We start from the raw sequence: 20294 nt of genomic DNA, 5'->3' as shown, positions 1-20294 counted from the left end.
GAAGAGCATTGCTAGGATCTGCCCTTTTCTCTTCTTTTCTGCTGCTGAGACTGTTATCCATGCTTTCGTAACATCTAGAATTGACTACTGCAATGCTATGCTACATGGACTCCCTGCTCGGGTTTTGAATAGGCTGCAGTATGTGCAAAATTCAGCTGCTAGGCTTTGGGTGAACCAGTACTGTGATTTTTTGTGAACTGTATGTATTGCTTATATATATATATATATATATATATATATATATATATATATATTATTTTTTATCTATTTTAAAATCTTTTTAATTTCATTTCTTTTTTAATTTCATTTTCTATGTTTTTCATTTTACAGTGTCCCTGGGTGTCTTGAAATGTGCTTACCAAATAAAATGTTATTATTATTATTATTATTATAATACTGCAGAATATTTAGGCGTTGCTGGGCTACAGCTCAAATCTCTCCTTTTTATTTATGTTATTAATTTGATATAGACGGATTCATTACTGTTAGCATTGTTTAAAATTTGAAGAATGTATTTGTAATGGAAAACTAGCTCTGACAACACTGGGGACTCAGTTTGAACTACTGCTTATTTGCACACACTGAGATCTGTTATCAAGAATAAACATGCTGATTCACTAAGAGCTCTGGCTGATGAACATCATGAAACATGATGGAAATTCAGAACTGACATCATTTAACAATTACAACATCACTGGTCAGATCCTCTTTTGGCAAATAGCGTCATGTTTTGAAGTTTGTTTGTCATGTCGTCTTTCACACATGTATGCATAAATGATGAGGGGTTGTGATAGTAATAACATCTAACACATGAAGATCCTGTCTCTAATCGTTAGTTGCTTTACTGTTTGTCTATGATTATTTGTATAGAAGGCTGTCTTCGAGAGAAACAACTTCCCAAGTTCCCAAGACCATAGTGCAGACAGCTGGCCCAGAAAGAGTCCTTAGCTATGGAGTAAGGTCCATCTCAGGCCAGGGGGCCTTGTAGCTACAGTATACCATCACCCAGGCAGCCAGCCCAGGCAGCCTATTAGTATGGCTGTATTGGCTGGCCCAGGAAGCCCCACAGTATGGAATGAGGCCTATTAAGGCCTATTAGCTGTAGTGTGTTGTAGCCAAGTGGCCAGTCCAGGAAGCCTTGTAGCCTGGACAGAGTCCCTAGCTGTGGGGTATGTTACTTCTTAGTGCTGGGTTTCTCTGTGATGGTTTCTTTTCTGCAATGCATGTTTAGGAGAAACTGAGGGCAGGTACAGTTGTATGCAAAGATTTGATCACCCCTGATCAAATGACATGTTTTGTTGATTTTTTAAGTGAAAATAAAAGAGCATAAACTCTACAGTGAACATATATCGTATATAGAGAGAGGTAGGTAGGTAGGTAGAGCGAGAGAGAGCGAGAGAGCGAGAGAGAGTGAGAGAGTGAAATAATTTTCATTTAAACATTTAAACCTGAAAATGACCAATACAAACATTCAGTTTGACAAATTTGGAAAAACTATGACACTATCTGGCACTAACTCTAGGTCAACTTTCAAAGCAAAACTGGGACAGTGACCTTATAAAGATCAGTGTATAAAAAGGTCAGTTATTTATTTTTTTTTGGTGGCTTCCCTTCCATTGAAACTCACATTCAGACAACTCTCAGGTGTATTTGATTTCATGACCAGAGGCATTTGCATAGACTTGTGGTGTCCATTTGCGTTTAAGTGAAATTAATGTTAAAATTTCAGAGGCTGTGCTTTTCACAGGTTTCAAAGGGTTATGCTGATAATTTGTATTAAAAAAAGGTTAAATAAGAAAGCAGTGCAAAATAGAGTAGTCGCTAATAGAACTCCTCTGACTAAATGCAACAATGTGCAAATGATTTAAACTCTATATTTAATTGAAAATTGTTCAAAGACAACATTAATCATTAATTATTGGACCTAAGATATTGGATTGTTTTTTTGAAAAATATACCCATGTAGAATTTCATACCAGCAACATTTAAAAAAAAAGTTTAAAAAGCATTAAAAAAGACATTCTGAAGTTGTGGAGTTCTAGTTTAATTTATTTATTTTTTGGAACAGTACGTGTTTTACATGTGCTTCACTGAGTCACAACAAGACGTTTTGTAATACGTCTGCAAGTTGGCAAAGGCTGGGGAACTTGTGTCAAATAATTACGCAGCACCAGACTTAATCATTGCCAAATGCGCCATGCATCATGACCCCCTTAATTCACAAACACATTCTACTGTAATAACCTTTTCTATGCTTGATAGAAGCACTGAGACAAATATAACACATCATAACAGGCTGGTTGGATTTATTTAGATTGGACATCGGTTGCTCTTCGTTCAGAGTGAGCATTGGTTTCATTCAATTAGTGTTCCTGTTGGATGCAAAGAAACTTTACTCCCTTAGATGCTTTAATACATTATCTCCAGAGATACTGACATTTAAAGCAGGTAACATTTATTTGCTCAAAAATTCTAACACTGTAATAAATACAAATAACAATAATACAGTTAGTAGTGATTTTATATTTGTCAATGTGTTCGTTTATCATCTCGTCTTGGCAGCCTTGTACTATTTGCACATAGCATCCAATACCTGGTTTGGCTAATTAACCCTGCATTAAATGAAATGAGGGGAGCTGGTGGTAGAATTCACTGGAAATCGTTGGGATGGTTGGGGGTGATGAGGAGAAATTTGGAGCCAAACCTGGAAATCAAATAAAAGTCTCTGACTTTTGCACAGCACTGTGCCTGACTGAACCTATTAGATATTTAAGCAGGTTCCACAAAAGGTTCTAATAATACATGATGTTATTTATTTTACCTAGTACCTTCAAAACAGAAATGTTTAAAGCTTACTGACTGTCACATATACCTGCATTAAAGAATCTTAAAAAAGATGTTTCTTCAAAAGTTCTTCAGTAAAGACAGTGGTTCTATATAGAACCATGGAGACTCATGGAGATCCATTTATGTGCTTCATACTGTTCTTTGCATTGTGGAATGGTTCTTCAGAATGATGGAGAATGAGCCATTTTTGGTGTTGTATAGAACCGTTTATTTCAATAAAGTATTTTATTCAGTGAAGTATTGAGAATAGTGATGTCAGATTACAGTGGGATTACAATTAATCAGATTATGGGTTAATGAAAACGGCCGCATTGTGTCTGAAGTGATCAGGCGAGTAAGAAGTCCAGAGCTTGAGCCAGTGGAGCATATATGAAGTTAAACCCCACCAACACCACTTTAACCAGAGCCCTGAAACAGACACATCAAAATAATAAACAATGTGTTTCTTTCATGCTTTATGTTCTTTAAAACCTCTGAAATCTCTTATTATCCAGTACTGTTAAACATCACGGAAAACAATGCAAACTGGAGTTATTGTTATAGGATTAAGGACTGGAAACATAAACCTACTGGCAGCTCTGGGGCATTTAAGGGCTGTAGCATTAAAAACTATATTAAACCCTATTAATTCTGCTTAGGGACTACAAACAGTTGGTTAAACTCACTGTTAGTTAAGTAACCCATGTAATTAGTCGATGTTTGCTACCTAAAAGTGTCCTATGGACATAAACAGCATGCTGAATTTTTTATTAAAAAATTTTAGTACTACATTAAATACAAACAGCATTAAAACAGAGAACTGAAATTCTTTTTGGAAATCATGGAGACTGTGTCCTCTGGGCTAAAGACCACTCAGCTTGTTATCAGTGCCCAGTGCAAAGTATTGTATTCATGATGGTATCAGGGTGCATTATTGCACATGGCAAGGGTGATGTACACATATATGAAGGCATCATTAATGCTGAATGATATACACATGTTTTGCTGAGTGATATGTACATGCTGCCACAGTGATAAACATGACCCCATGACTTTTTTGGAATGTGCTGATGGCACCAAATTCTAAATTGCCATTTATTTTTCAAAAAAACAACAAAACTTCTTAGTTAAAAAAAGTTGATATCTTGTCTTTGCAGTATTTTCCTTCAAAAAAATATTATTCACATGATTTGCATATCATTGCTTTTTATGTTTATTTACATTTTGCACAGCATCCCAACTTTTTTTTAGAAATAAGCTTGTATTTCTATTCCAAATATATTTTTTGTGTTAAGCAAAAAATAATTTCTGTTCTCTTCTTCTGAATTTTCACTGAAGTTTTTAATGCAGCTGTAATTCAGGCATGTACCTTGACTAGTTAACTGCTGCCCCAAGCCCCGACTAGTGGATTTCTTAGTTGACTAATGCTGTGCACCCCCTACTACACTCTCACATTAGAAGAAAAAAAAAAGCACATCTTACTTAAATGTATCTTCAACTCTCTGTGGATCCTTTTCTGTAAATGCCAGATACTTTTCATAAAACTCCATTAGATCATTCAGAAAGATTCTGCAAAACACAAACAATAATTACATAAATATTCACATACAAATCCTTCGTCAAAATATTTTAGTTTTTCTAATCTTAACATTTTAAAAGACCCACAAATAGCCCACATGATTTTTAGATGCAAAGTTACATAACATAGGCTCTGTACATTATTTATTTAATAAGTAGGAATTATTTAAGCAACTATTTTAGTTGAAGTGGAATATAAGTTGCAAGAGAAAGTAGTGGCAAATTATTATTGTCATTGGAAAGCCGTTATCATAATAGTATAGAATGAGTGAGCAGTCGCAGTTTATAATAAATTACAAAGAGACACATTAAGGTGCAGCTTAAATTGAATGTGTAGAATTAAACCAAACAAATAAATCGTACTCTATTAGGACATTTTATTTTTTACATGGGGAATTTTTTTCAGAACAGTTTATTTCATCAGATTGGTAAGCGCAGCACTATATATCACTGACCTGTGAGCTTCATCCAGTTGATCCTGAGTAAGTGCTCCACTGGTCAGTAGTTTTTTAATGCATTTTTCTTGAATATTACTCCACTTCCTAGATAAACAAAACTCCAACAAGTTAATCAAATTAATCTTTGCTTTGCAGAAGTGCTACAAATACATTTGTGCAAACACATGATCACTGTTGGGACAAATATAATAAGATTTGTTTCCATTTAATTTTGCAGCGTTTCTACTGGTCCATTCATTCTAGAATTTTCACATAATGTAAAGGGCAGCTTCTCAAAAAAAAAAGTTTCATCAGCAATGATATATGATAATTTCAGGAAGAGTAATACATTTCAAATCAGTGTGGCTTTTGACTGAGAGATGAAGAACATGGTAAATTTCAACAGATGTTGTGGACTGAAAATCTGATGCCAGCAACCATTTACCATAGTTTACTGCAGTACACTACAGGTATTATATATGACTAAGATATCATATATCATATGGGGTAAAAATACAGATTATTATCGAATGTATAACAGTATTATAAAAGCTTCATAGTTTCTAATAATATTATTATAGGTCATATAATACCTCTAGTATATACATGTAAGATGAGCTATTTCTTTACAACAGTAAAGAACAATGTTTTAAAAAGGAGTTTTGACAATATTGACAGTGCACTGATAAAACTATGAAAAATGGTTGCTAAAATTGTTCAGTTGTGCTCTTTGACCCAAATAGGCTCTAGTTTTCTTTATGTGCGTTTATTTCACACTGTAAATCAGTAAGTGTCCTAGTGTGCAGTTATAAAGCTTCATATGGTAGTGTTTAGTTTCAGTAAATCTCTTACATTGACATCTGTTGTACTGTGTCATCATCAATATCTGCGTTGACTTTGTCGACGAGCTCCTCAAATTTGGCAATTAACATTCGTGCAACAGCCCTGAGGAGAGTGAATAAACAGTAGTGGAGTGAGTAAACAGTAGTGGAGTGGATAAACAATAGTTATTTTTATAGTAAATACAAAACTTTTAGCAGGTAGTGCATGTGAGCTTACCGCAATTGTGGAAGTAGGATATGTGATTTTTGTCTCTCTTCATCTACAAGTTTGTTGAGTTCTTCTCTGAAAGACTTCCATTTCTCAAAACACGTCTCTCTGTAAAGCCAACAGGAGACAGAAACAATACATCATTATATACACTCATCAGCCACTTCATTAAGTTCACCTCCTAGTTTCTACACTCATTTTCATTTTACCATATAGGAGCACTTTGAAGCAATTACAGACTGTAGTCCATCTGTTTCTCTGCATACTTTCTTAGCCCCCTTTAACCCTGTTCTTCAGTGGTCAGGGCCCCCCAATGTAGATCAAGGTAAAAGGGGGCTAACATATGTTGCAGAGAAAAAGGTCTGTAATCATAGATCTACAGAGTGTACCTACAGGGTACATAGAGCTGAAACAATGGACACTGAGTGTAGACACAAGCATTGTCTACTTAATGAAGTGGTTGATTGTTGTAAAATATACATGATAGAATATCAAAAGAGTGCAACTATATAGTAAAAATGACAAAGGGAAAAATTTACTTTACATAACAGACAACTTAGACAAATTAGTCGTAACAGTAGCCTTGAACACAATCCTCTGTGATTCTGTATTAGTACAATAAGTGCTTACTTAAAGTACTGAATTTCTTCATTGCCCGCCAGGGCAGTTCCTATGTCCACAGCTCTGAAATACAGTCTTTTCATCTCAGAAAACAGCCCCCTTTCAGACAGCTGTTCATAAATGGTGTTTCCATGAATAACAGCACTCATGCCCACAACCCTGTCACATGACAAGAGGAAAAAATTAATATGTAATTTAGTCTTTAAAAAATAATAATTTAAAAGATGTGTTTTCTCTCTGCTCTTGCTTTTACAGGTGAAACAGACAAAAATATTAACTACAAAGATAAATGGTTTTGAATATCACATAACATTGACATACAAATAAAAACACAATAAACAACACCCAAATAAATAGGCCTTTAAATCTAATTTTCGAATACTTCTGCACAATACTTCATCGCATAACAATGCAGTATTTTGATTTGTGAGTGTAGATTTTAGCTCAGGCATTACTAATGATATGAATAATCCACAGATATTTTGCTTAGTTTGCTGCTGCACTGAAACTGATATTTATTGTATTACTAACATATCCTGCTGTGGAGTTCAGTATGTGTGTATTCACAATGTACTGTGCCTAGATGGGTGAGTATACTGTGCCTTCTTACGAGGATTGCTGATACCAAAAAGGCATCGACCGAAGCATCTCGAGCATTTTGAGTACCAAGAAGTCTAAAAAAAAAATGTGTTCCTATTTTTGACACTGCATGAAATGCAAGGGATTGGAGTTAACCTTAACTTAAAAACCAAAAAGAAAAGGAAAAAGCGTGACTGGCTCCCTGAGGCACAGAAATGCAAAGAGCACACAGTTAACTAAATGTGTGAAAGAGGTTGAAAGTTTGGCTGTACTTGGCTGTACGCTGCTGAGAACAGTTCCAGTTGCAAACAAGTGCCTTAAGATAGTGGCTTTCAAAACGGGTAATATGTCAAATCTGATTAAATATTTGATTACATATGGACCTAATCTCTGTCAGGTAAACTGCTGAATTTTTCACTGCATGAAGAACAGCACTACAGGAAATGGGAGAATCTGGGCTAAATATATACAGTATATACAGTATAATATAAGTATTCTGTTGTCTGCCTTCACACACATATGAATTGAGTGAGATCCCATTCTTAATCCATAGGGTTTAATATGAGGTCAGCCCACCCGTTGCAGCTATAACAGCTTCAATTCTTCTGGGAAGGCTTTCCACAAGGGTCAGACACTAATGTTTAACAAGAAGGCCTGGCTCACAGTCTCCACTCTAATTCATCACAAAAGTGTTCTATTGGGTTGAGGCCAGGACTCTGTGCAGGTCAGTCAAGTTCTTCCATACCAAACTCACTCATCCATGTCTTTATGGACTTTGCTTTGTGCACTGGTGCGCAGTCATGTTGGAACAGGAAGAGGCCGTCCCCAAACTACTCCCACAAAGTTGGGAACATGAAATTGTCCAAAATCTCTTGGTGCTGAAGCATAAAGAGTTATTTTCACTGAAACTAAGGGGCTGAGCCCAAAAGAACAACCCCACAAAACAACCCCACACCATAATCCCCCCTCCACCAGACTTCCATGATACTCTCTAAGCTGTTCTTGAGCTGATCTGAAGGCCACATGAAGTTTGGAGGTCTGTAGTGATTGACTCTATAGAAAGTTGGCGACCTCTGCGCACTATGCACCTCAGCATCCACTGACCCTGCTCGATCATTTCACTTCGTGGCTGAATTGCTGTCGTTCCCAGTCACTTCCACTGTGTTACAATACCACTGACAGTTGACTGTGGAATATTTAGTAGTGAGGAAATTTCATGACTGGACTTGTTGCACAGGTGGCGTCTGATCACTGTATAATGCTCGGATTCACTGAGCTCCTGAGAGCGACCCATTCTTTCACTAATGTCTGTAGAAGCAGCCCGCAGGCCTAGGGGCTTGGTTTTATGCACCATGGAAGTGATTGGAACACCTGAATTCAATGATTTGGATGGGTGAGTGAATACTTTTGGAAATATAGTGTAGCTACCAACTACACGCAGACACCAATGTTTCCAGTGAGAGAATGTCATCAGGTAAGTTATCAGTTTACTGTGTACCATTCTCGCTTTGCCAGAGAAGACTAACACTTGTTACTATGCAGTTTGTCAGCGCTGAAAGCCATTTAGGATTCAGCTAATGTTAGCATGAAACTAGCACCTATTGTAGCTAGCTAGCTGGCTACAATTCAGCTGTTATATAAACAAATTTATCTGTGACATTGTTATTATTCATGCTCCATAGGTTTCATAAATGAGCCCTATTAACTACTTGCATGTTGTTTTCATGTTGTAGTTGAGGGCTTTGACAGTACTAGGGCCATTTCAACCAGTTCTACTCGTGCTCATGCAGTTTCCAATGGAGAAACAACCAATGTAAGCAGAAAAGCTAAGGATGTCAGTTAGAGGAGGGAAGAATTTAGCTAGTTGTGTGCTCTTTCCTTTTATTTTCTTTTTTTTTTTTGATAGTAGGATTAACTCCAATAATCCCTTGTGATTTGCATTTCATGAATAGTATCAGAAATTAAGGTATGGAAAAAAGTATCATTTTGGTTTTAGTATTGAATTGAAAGCATCTTAACAGCATCGAATATTTTCAAACAATACCCAGCCCTTATGATACTGTCCACACACTGTGAACACTTGTCGCTTCTCCATCAACTCAAAATATACATTTTTAATATAAACTCAAAGGAGGAGAGATTAGAATCTTGATCTCAATCTTTGTTGTAACAGCTTACTGCTGCCATTCATTATTTAATGAAAGAAAATAATGTGTTAATCTGATGATGTGTTTACTTCACCACTACACTATTGTGATATATTAGTAAGAGTAATGCAACAGAATAACCAGGTTGTACCTTAGAGTCCTCTCGAACCTCTGTGGACCAGTAGAGTACAACATAATCAGCGGAGAAACGCCGATATAATAAAACTCACGGGCAAAATCAAAGTGAAGACTAGAAATACAAATAAACAAACATGACATTAGATTTATAGAATTAACATATGTCAGCAAAAAGTATGAACTTTTAGACATTTATGGCTGATAAATCATCAGTTCAGACAGTGGCCAGACAGTAAAGCAGAAAGTGAAAAAATACACATATATTTGAAAAGTGTCTAAATGAATAGCATATTTGTGAATTATCAATCATTAGTTGATGTATGAAACACACACACACACACACACACACACACACACACACACACACACACACACACACACACACATTATATACATATTATATTATATAATGAGTTATTTTAAAAAACATATTTGTCCATCTGCTTCCAATGACGTATTGTGGGGTTTTTGGTGTAAAGGGTGTACTTCATGGCTATTGTTATTGTTTAGTTAAGTTCCATTTTTATTTTTGGGCAAAAGCTATTTCTCATGAAAAGAATCTGTAGATGGTTTGATACTGATTTAATCAATAGAGACAGCTGTCATTATATACCAAGAAATAGCTTTCACCAGTTTTGAAGTTTGATTACTATAAAATGTGCCACTAGAGGGAGTCTTCCACTGTTCCCATTACTCACTAGTGAGCTAACAGTGGGGTCATTCTTCATGTGGTCAATTTTAAAGCCATGAAAATGAGCCCAGAATAAAAATAACCCAGAAAGCTGACAGATGCACTACCGTTCAAAAGTTTGGAATCACTGTTCAGAAATTTTAAATCAATGATATTAATTGTATTAAATGTGTTTGGTTGTAGATATATATATACACCCTGGACAGGTCGCCAGTCCATCGCAGGGCAGTCAGACAGACACAGACAGTCACTCACACCTAGGGGCAATCTTGCATGTCCAATTGGCCTGACTGCATGTCTTTGGACGGAAACCGGAGAAAACCCACGCAGACACGGGGAGAACATGCAAACTCCACACAGAGAGGACCCTGGTCACCCAGACAGGGAATCGAACCCAGGCCCTCCTTGCTGTGAGGCGACAGCGCTACCCACCACGCCACCGTGCTGCCCCTATATGTATGTATATATATATATTTCTGACAGGCTAATTTGTGCAAACAGATTTCAAACAACTATTAGAACTAGGAAAAAAATGATCCAAAGCTAAATCAAAAACGACAAAGTGAGCTATAGATGATTCGGCGATGAATGAGAAATCTGCATAACATCCATAATGAAATTCATATTCAAAATCTCATATTTCAGATACAGTGATCAAATTCAATGAAATTTTTTTGACAAAAATTAATATACAATTAAAGCATATTTTGAAAATACATATTTTTTTGGTTTTATGATTTTGATTTCTTAAAATAATAAGAACATTTATTAATACAATCAATTAAACAGTAATAGCTGGTTACACTGAGGCAGTTATGTACGTTCAGGGAAACACTAAAAACTGTTGGACTGTCTATCAATCAGGACTGGGAATCAGTGGGTTCATTCATCTGTAGCTAGAGGGGAAAACCTGGGAGAAAAGTCTGGAAGCCAATCAAAATACTGATGAAGTACATACCTCAAAATATCATCTATTGTTTCAGATTCCATTATAGGCTTTAGTGCTTCTTCTAGTTCTTCCTTAAGATTTTGCTCCCTCAGTTTTCTGTGAAAGTAAAAAACAGCAATCCATGTACAAGAAACATGTTCTGCTTTGTATGCATTTAGTTGTAGTTTAACTACAATAACTACTTCTGGAATATTAGGTATTAATGCTTTTCATGGCCATGGGCTCACCAGCACGCCCACAGTTTTATTAAATGCTTCTATAACCTAAGAGAACAGTTTAACTCATTGGCATTGAAGTCCCTGTAGTTGCTGAATTTCAAACTTTAGTATATAATATGCCTGGGATGTTATGGGGTTAAAGCAGTGGGGAACTGAGGGCTGGAATATGGCACAATTTAGTGATTTATCTACTCTAGCACATCACCTAAGCCTGGCTATTAACTGATCAGTTCTATCAGATGTGCATGAGCAGAAAATCACAAAACTGGGCAGGAGTCCCCTTCATTAAAGGAAAGGTTTGGTTAAAAATCAAACTTATACATTTTTCCACATACCCATGATGTAGCTGATCAACTGAGACATGTTTAGTTTGGTTTCATGTTTAGTTTTAAATGGGAAAGAAGTTAACATTGTTAACAAACACTAAGAATCAATACAACATACTATATTGTTCACGTTTATAGTGTTATATAGTTATAAGGAGGGCTAAGCATATTGACAAGTCTGCACCACCTTAATGAAGACATGGACACAGGTTAGGCGATGGAGCCAAGTTTGGGTGATGCAATTTACAGAAAAGATTTGGGTTACTATTGACTTCTTGTGATCATATCAGCTCTATTATCACTTTATTGACTGCCTGTTAAATTCCATGTTGATTATAAAATTCTTTTATTGACGTATAAAGCCCTACATGGGCTCGCTCCTGAGTACCTGCAAGACCTTATTTCCTATTACGAGCCATTATGATCCCAGAGTGCTGGCTTATTAATAGTTCCTAGAATTCATAAGGCTGCTGCTGGGGGAAGAGCTTTTTCTCATAAAGCCCCCAAACTCTGGAATGATCTTCCAGAAAATGTTCGGGACTCAGACAGTCTCAGTCTTCAAATCTAGGCTGAAAACTAAATTGTTCAGTTTAGCTTTTGGTAGTTAAGTGTTCCTCCTTAGATTAAGGCGGCAGATCTAGGGGTCCATTGACACAGGGATTTATAGGAAACTGAGACACTGGTGCTGTCCTCCTGCTGCTCGCACGCGGTCACTCTGGTTTGTGGACGGTAGAGCGGAGGGATGCCAAACTGTTTCAGAGTGCTGCCGTGTCTGTGTGTCCTTCTGGTTCTCTCCTTTTAGCTAAGCTGTCATAATCAGATCTGCCAGAGTCATTAGCCACACTCTGGTAATGTTCACATACTCTGTTTGACAGAATAAAACTAATTCCCTCTCCCTGCCTTTTTCAGAGTAAACGACTACCCGTCTGTCTGGCTGAACACTGATGGATGACTGACTGTCGAGCTCTCCTGCTACCTGCTTCAGACCAGCTGCCCAAGCCCCAGCTACTGCCACTTGCCTTGGACTAGCTGCCCACCCTACATTGAAGTTTTTCATGGACTCCTAGCTATTACTACTACTAATACTACTATAATTAATATTAGTAGTATAATCATTTGTAGGTAGTTTGACCAGAGGAGGATGGGTCCCCCCGGTGAGCCTTGGTTCCTCCCAAGGTTTCTTCCTCAGCTCTGAGGGAGTTTTTCCTTGCCACTGTCACCCCTGGCTTGCTCACCTGGGGGTTTTTACATTCATGTCAAAACTTTGCCTTAACTGGAATTCTGTGAAGCTGCTTTGTGACAACATCAGTTGTAAAAAGCGCTGTACAAATAAACTTGATTTGATCTGATTCTAGTGTTTGTTAGTAGAATTTGTCCCAAAGCATCAGCTTAAAACTAAAGACACCAACACCAAACCTGTATCAGCTGATGGACTACATCTGGTAAAAAATTGCCATACCAGTCATTAAAAAACTTGTATTAACTTATTGTATTAACTGTTAACTGTCTTTTTAGCATGCAAACCAACAGCAAAATAAAGAGCATATCATTGTACACCCCATATTTATAAAAGCCTTAAGATGCCATGGACACAGCTATAAATAACTGCCCTGCAGAAACAACTATAAAAATACAACAGTATACTGGTATACCTACAGTCTTTGCAAGGAAAGCTTCTATATATAATACTGAAAGAAGATTCTTTGATTCATAACAATAGTGGAACACTTTTTGATGCTATGTATAGAATCACTTACATTTTTTAAAGAACCGCATAAAGCTGATTTTGCAACATAAAAAGAATTGACTTAAACATGTAAATAATAATTTATGCATTCAAATGGTTCTTCAAGTGTTCATGGTTCTATAAAGAACCATTGCTTTTTCTCAGTTTGTGAAATATCCACTTGTATTTGGCGTCCCATTTTAATTGCTAACTTACTCACTGTAGTGGAGCTAATGCAAACTTCAGTAGCAAGAAAATGTTTGCTTTAACAATGCTTCTTTTGGCAATGCTCTTTGCTAATTTGGTAATGTGGTCTTTGGATTGAGAAATGAGTACCAATTCACTCTTTACACCAATCTTGTGAAATTGGGCAAATTTACAAGTATGCTGCAGCATATTGAGGCTTTCCAGGCATAATTATAGTTGCCAGGCCATGAAAGGCCAACAGGGTGAATGCATTTGCTACAGCGCCACCCGGGGACAGACCAGTGCGGCATTTGTAATCAGTACTGAAGCTCGTCGATATTAGGTGGAGAAGGCTAGACCTAGCCTCTCCCTGAATTTGTCTATTTTTCCCTATGGAACAGCATAACTTCATATGTTTATTTTCAGGAAGCCCTGAAAGGTATATGTAAGCATATGTTACTATTAGTATATTCAGGTTTATTTTATTATTCATCAACTTTGTACATTCATGACTTTAACCAAAACGTAAGACAGCTAAGATACAACCTGACACAATTTTCCCATCCTGCAAACTTTTTGGTGAATGTTTTCAAAGACATCATAATATTTTGTGATGTGCCCATTTAAAGTTTCTTTTTTGCTGTTTTATTGCGGGCCAGTACTACTAGAATATCCAGTTTGTTCAGACAATGTCAGAAAACCAACACAATTTATAATAAAACAAAATCTCTTCATTGCTCATGCAAGTGTGACCTGAATGCTCGACTCACCTCTCAATGACTTCATACTTTTCCTGTAACTCAGGAGTATCTGTAGTGTTCAGAAACCTTTCCCAGTAAAAAACGAGCGCTCTGGAGAGAGCACTGTGTAATGCAGAGGAGGAAATGGCACAGTTAGCTTCACTTGTTAATTCTGTTCTTCAGCATACACACATCACAGTGGTGTAACACACCTAAAACATAAATAGACCAAGAACAGTATGCTTCAGCTTATGATGATTAAGTTTTGGTTTGAATGCTTTTTTATGCTGTACATCTCAGCTGTCTGATTTTATCTCAGTCATATTTTCTTCTTTGGGTCTGCCTGCCGTGGCAGTATGCTTTAGCCTAGGATGAAAAGGTTTAGATCTTTAAGTTTGCTTTGGTTTTTTCCTCATCTTCGTACATCTCATTAGTTCATTAAATAATCTACATGTAAATAAGTTTCCAAGATGAGTAGATGGCATTTTTTTCATGTAAAAACTTTGTTTACAAAATAATTATTTTATTTACTACTTAATAAACCAGTTCCGTGTAGTTAGCTAGCCAATGCTGAAACAGGATGAGCTGCTGAATGATCAATATTTATTTGAAGTTGACGCTAATCCTTCTGATAAACAAACTGATACAGCTTAGAATATCCCAGTTAGTAATGTTAGAAAGGTAATGTAATTTAGCTTTAGTGATGTTTATAAGGGTAACCTTAGCTCATTCTGACAGATCACTTACAGTGTGAACTGCACATCTTCATGGAGAAGTTCGGTGTGTCGGAACACCAGCATGGAGGGAAAGCTACCTTTATTACTAGGCCGTCATTGGTTTGCTGTATTCCCCAGCTTCTTATTCAGATTCTATTCCACCTAAAATAGTACAGCAGTAACATTCTGGCACCTGGCTTTCTCGATTTACTGATCTTTCTGCCGCTTCAGAATCACCACCAGCATGTTTTCATTACTGGTGGTTGGAGCTAAGAAAATGTTTTTTATTTATTATTTTTTTATTTTAGTCATAATTGTTATTTATAAATAAATTGAAAAAAAATATATTGAATAGGTTCTGTTCTTACCTAAGAACAAATGCCAAATTAGAGAATACTGGTGAACATCAGAATCTTTGTCAAAATTGTTTTAGCATAAGCTTAAGGATAGTTGGTGAATGAGATACAAAATCTAGAATTGATTCCTTCTATTTATTCACAGAGAAAGGACACATAATGACAGATACTTCTGATGAAGCTTACCTTGCCACCAGAATAAATTCATCCTTTTCTTTTTCACGTTCAATTCTCTTAATTTCATCTAACTTTTCCAAAAATTCCTCAAAGTACATTATCACCCTTGAACACACAGAGACAGCAATGCTTATAAAGAAAACAGATTTCATAAAAAAAACTGTCAGATATTAAAAATGCACTTACAGCTAAAATTTCACCGCTGACATTTTCTAACACAAATACAGATCTGAGCTTGGTAGGTAAAGCCTATTACTTAAACATGTATATTTGATTACCTCATTTTATATAACTTTGTAATTAATATTATTATAAAATCCAACAATTGACATGCTAGTTCCTTACCTTTCAGTTACTTTTTCAAAATCTATTTTTTTTATTTCTGAAATGACTTCCACACCAAACTTCAGAACATTCACAATATATGTTTCCACGGTGCTGTTAAAAGCAAAGAAAAAGAGGATGTCAGCTTTGAATTAATTTCTATTTATGAGAGTAGATGAGAAAAACAAAAACTAAATAGATAAAATAGATTTATTTGTAACTTTCTAAAAATTACACATTCCCCAAGCTGCACAACACAGCCAGTCACTCATCAGCATTACGATTGCTTTGCAATTGAAATAATGGTAACAAAAAGATTTTTTTGTATGTTTGTGTATTTAAATTAATTTAAAATACTTTATTTTCACTGCTGGGCTAAAAATTCCTATAATTTACATTTTCTGCTGCTCTTTGAATTTGGTCAAAATTTCATAATAAATGGACTAATAAAAATCTATTCCATCAGACTTATGACAGTGGCACGACACTGTATGTTGTGCTGGTGTAAGTGTATTTTGGGCACAGCAATGTTCAAAAGTTATTTTAAACATTATTGTTAATGCTGGGTTGAGAATAGTTTGTCAACCCAACGTCTAGCCAACCATGGTCCTGTTGTCAGAAACTGACCACTGATAAAGAGCTAAAGCATGACTGACAAAAACTGCACCTGAAACTTCAAAGGTGAGCTATAGTCTCTAAGGTTATATTTGGCAGTATTAATTGTAATTATCCTCCAATGCTTGGTTTGGTACCAGGTGTGCTGGTGATGGAGTTAATAAATATATGCAATGTGTGGGAGCATTGAGGAGAAAATATTTAGAGGTATCTATTACCTTTCATGAAGTTTAGTAAAAGCAATTATTGTTTAATATTTTTGATCTTCTTTTATATTTATGATAGTATTATATAGTGTTTTTTATAAGCAAAGGGAGGTATATGAAGATATATCACTATAAATGGTGCATACCACAAAAAACATGCATTCATACCAAGTGGACAGCAGGTAACAGAGAAACTCCAGTGGTTGACTTTCAATTGATGGAGCATCAGGAAGGTAGTCTGAAACCAATTTGCTATAAAATACAAAACAAATCAATGATGTTACTGGAAAAACATCCACAACCTACTGTTAAAATATTTGGCCCAATACTGTAACTATTTTAAGAAAATCATGCGTACCCCCAGATCTCATTGGCTTTGTCTCTTTCAATGGTCCCTTTGAACGTGTTTACAAATCTGTAGAAATTCAATGGCAGAATTGTTAGTATGAAATATAATTATATTATGATCCATTAATTAAAATACAGCACATTTCTGTAAATCTATATCCTTATTTTAAAAAGTGTACAGTTCAAAGTTGCATTTTTAGGATGAGGATTAAAATGAGCATATCTGATTTAGTGGTGTGGTAGCCTGATAATGATACTGATAGTCTGACTAAGATAAATCCTAAACTTGAGTTTGAAAATTATTTGCACTGGGGAATCATTTTCTGACATTATAGTATAATCCAGGACTAGGCTTACTGCATGTCCGTCAGAGGTGGACGAAGTACACAAATCATGTACTTGAGTTAAAGTAGAGACCCCCAAGGAAAATATCACTCCAGTAAAAGTAGAAGTCCTTACTCTAGACCTCAACTTGAGTAAAAGTACTAAAAGAGTAATTATGGCTCTGATGTCCTGTTATCATTTTTATAACAAGACTCGCTTCATGAACTCATTTCAGGTGAAAATCCTCCAGCGTCTCTCTTGGTAAACCAGTCTTTTGATAGAACGTCATTAATTAGTGACGCTGACGTCTATTAAAATGATCATAAGCACAAAACACTGAAGGTAAACAGTTTCCATCAGGGAGAACCGAGTGGCTTTGAAATCACTTTTACACACAAGCAAAGTTTCAGTTTAAGATTACTTTGTAAATTAGTTACAAGTTGAATAAAAACTGGCTTTAAACTCAGAATCACAAATACGTTTTCCTTTACTGTGTTGATCTGTAGGTCTCTGTTCATAAACATAAACTAAGCCAAACTAATTTACTATAAAATGAAAGTGTTTCAATCCAGTGTTTTCAATTCAGAAAAAAAGAAACACTCCAGTCACGACTGCATATGTGTACATATTTCTATATTGTGGTCTATTTACACAAAGTTAGGTTAGTTCATCATTTAGGTGACGCATGTGCTCCCAAAATTTTACGCTGCTGCACTGATGTTGAACCGTGTGCTGCACTGGGTCGGTATGATGCTTTGTGGTTCTTTTGTTTTGACATGTTACATTTTTATACACACAAAAACCAAAAGGAACGAGAGATTTCTCAAAATGTAGTGGAGTAAAAAGTCAAATATTAGACTCTGAAATGTAGCGGAGTGAAAGTAAAAAGTCGCCCAAAATGGAAAAACTTAAAAAAAAGTAAAATACACGAAAAGTACAGATACACGAAAAAACTTCTTAAGTACAGTAACAAATTACATTTACTTAGTTACTGTCCACCACTGATGTCTGTGAAATTGACTGATGTTGCACCTCAGTATTTAACCTAATATGTGAAAATACTATATAAGTTACATAAGATATAAACAGTGAGGTATGTTTAGTAGATTGAATTCAGTGCTTACGGGAGATACAGTTGAACATTCTGCTCCATTATTACTGTATGGAATATTTTTTTGACATCATCCTTGTAGTGCAGGACCAGTCTTCGAACAGTGCTGTGAGATACAGAATGAAAAACTAATCACATAAACATTTCTTCCTTGAAACAGTTTTACGGTCACAGTTTCCTTTTGCACAATCATTCATTTCTGTGAGCTTGTACGTCAGGGCCCAGTTTCCCAAAAGCATCTTAGTGTTAAGATCACCTTAACTGGTAGAGAGAGTGTTCAGGTTGATGCTCGCTTTGTCATATATATTCATCTTTGTGCTAAGACAGTTTTATGAAACCCAGTCTGGATGTGATCACTATTAAACCACTGTTAAAAATGTTTGTCATCCCATCATGCGAGCAGCTCTCTGACCACAGTCCTGTTCAACTCATCTCAAGTAACAGGCTGAAACTCAACATCAGCAAGCCTGTCATTACAGCAGTGAAGAGTTGGACCATTGTAGACGTTGAAAAGCTACAGGGCTGCTTTGAATGAACTGGCCTGTTTTTGAAGAAGTGATAGATAGAGTAGCTGGATGTACAGACACAGTGACGTCATACATCAGTTTCTATGAGGAGAGCTGCATTTTAACTACGTCACAGGTAAAATATGAAAAAGCAATGTTAAAGTATGGTTTTCAGCTGAAGTCAGCCTTGAAGGGAAAAGGAGGTAGCAGACTGGATGGGCCTCCAAGAGAGCTCCAAATGCAAGGTGAGAAAAACTCCCCTTCTCCTGAACCACCACCAGCTCAAGAATTTACAGCAGACAGAAGGTGAGAAAAGCTCCTGGGCTGGACGGAATCTCTCCATCCACCCTAAAGCGCTGCTGTGACAAACTTTGCTCTGTCCCCGCATGCTGTAATGTTCTGTATATCATTTTTTCATATATTTCTACTCACATCTGCATATGTTTATATCTCTTTAGCTCTTCTCCATGACTCTTTATTAATTATTTTTTTAATGTTTTAATTTTTTTTTGCATTTGTGCCATTTACATTTATATGATTATATGTAAGCTGCCATTCTTTATTCCACTTTTTACAATACACATAATCAACATGAGTAATGTAACTTTCAAATAGGCATATTAGTGGTGTTAAGAAACTCTAACTTTAATTAACCTAACAATGAACAGGTTGGACTCACCGTGCTGCTACAATTAAATCGTCCTGCACTCCTTTACCTCTTTCCTCTACACTGATACTGTTGGCTGTCTCTCTGAAGGAATTCCAGTTGTCCTGGATTGCAAGTCTGTAGAAGAAATGAATGAAAGGTGTCATTTCACAGGGGTGATTTTACTCATAGTCCACTTAAAGCAGTCAGACGTTGGTTCAGTCTTGCTGACTTCTACCTGTTTGTTCTCAGCATGTCTTCTTTCACCAGTTTCTCAGTGGCCTCTTTGACTTTGTCCAAACAGCTTAGAAATATTTGGGCCCCAAATTCCAGCATTCGATCAATGTTCTCATACTCTTTCTCTGATATCTTAAAACTCTCCGCTCCTTGAGAAAGAGAAATTCAAATATAAACATTTCTTTCAGTTGCAACACAAACTCCTATTCTAAAAGTAAAGCTACTTTGTAACATTAGTGTATGGATCAACACACAATTAATAGATTATTTCTCCAGTTACTTTTATACCAGTTGGAACAAACACTTTTAAGTCAGAACTGCTACTGCTAACTGCTTTAAGTCTAAACTTACCAGAAGTCAACAGTCCTGCTAGAGTCAATATGACCCAAAGCTTGTCCATACTGAAATATCTGGCAGGAACAGAGATTTAAGAGCAGAAAATCATATATAGCAAACAGATTTTTAACACAGTGCTGTTTGGGGTTAGATACGATTTAGCTGTCCTATCTCAAACAC

General features: G+C 36.2%; 1 protein-coding gene and 1 long non-coding RNA gene across 2 annotated transcripts in view; one reads left to right on the top strand and one right to left on the bottom strand.

The window, feature by feature from the left end:
• The window catches only part of LOC108443601, a 15372-nt gene extending 5082 nt beyond the window's left edge, over positions 1-10290 (top strand). Inside the window, exon 3 of the long non-coding RNA XR_001859152.1 lies at positions 10251-10290. This is a non-coding gene — a long non-coding RNA (uncharacterized LOC108443601). The remainder of the gene's footprint in view (positions 1-10250) is intronic.
• Positions 3038-20294, bottom strand: LOC108443599. The gene is made up of 17 exons (XM_017724355.1): positions 20130-20294; positions 19780-19927; positions 19575-19679; positions 18403-18495; positions 16965-17021; positions 16775-16858; positions 15807-15899; positions 15471-15566; positions 14243-14335; positions 11026-11112; positions 9390-9488; positions 6522-6671; positions 5901-5999; positions 5694-5786; positions 4860-4946; positions 4309-4395; positions 3038-3255 (listed from the first exon to the last, which is right to left on the bottom strand). Exons 1-17 carry the CDS (start codon positions 20176-20178, stop codon positions 3174-3176), a joined length of 1602 nt encoding a protein of 533 aa, XP_017579844.1. The 5' UTR covers positions 20179-20294; the 3' UTR covers positions 3038-3173.

This window comes from Pygocentrus nattereri, chromosome 1 (genome assembly GCF_015220715.1).
Source record: "Pygocentrus nattereri isolate fPygNat1 chromosome 1, fPygNat1.pri, whole genome shotgun sequence".
Taxonomy (NCBI): Eukaryota; Metazoa; Chordata; class Actinopteri; order Characiformes; family Serrasalmidae; genus Pygocentrus; species Pygocentrus nattereri.
Note: the sequence above shows the minus strand (reverse complement) of the source record. Positions and strands in the feature narration are given on the sequence as shown.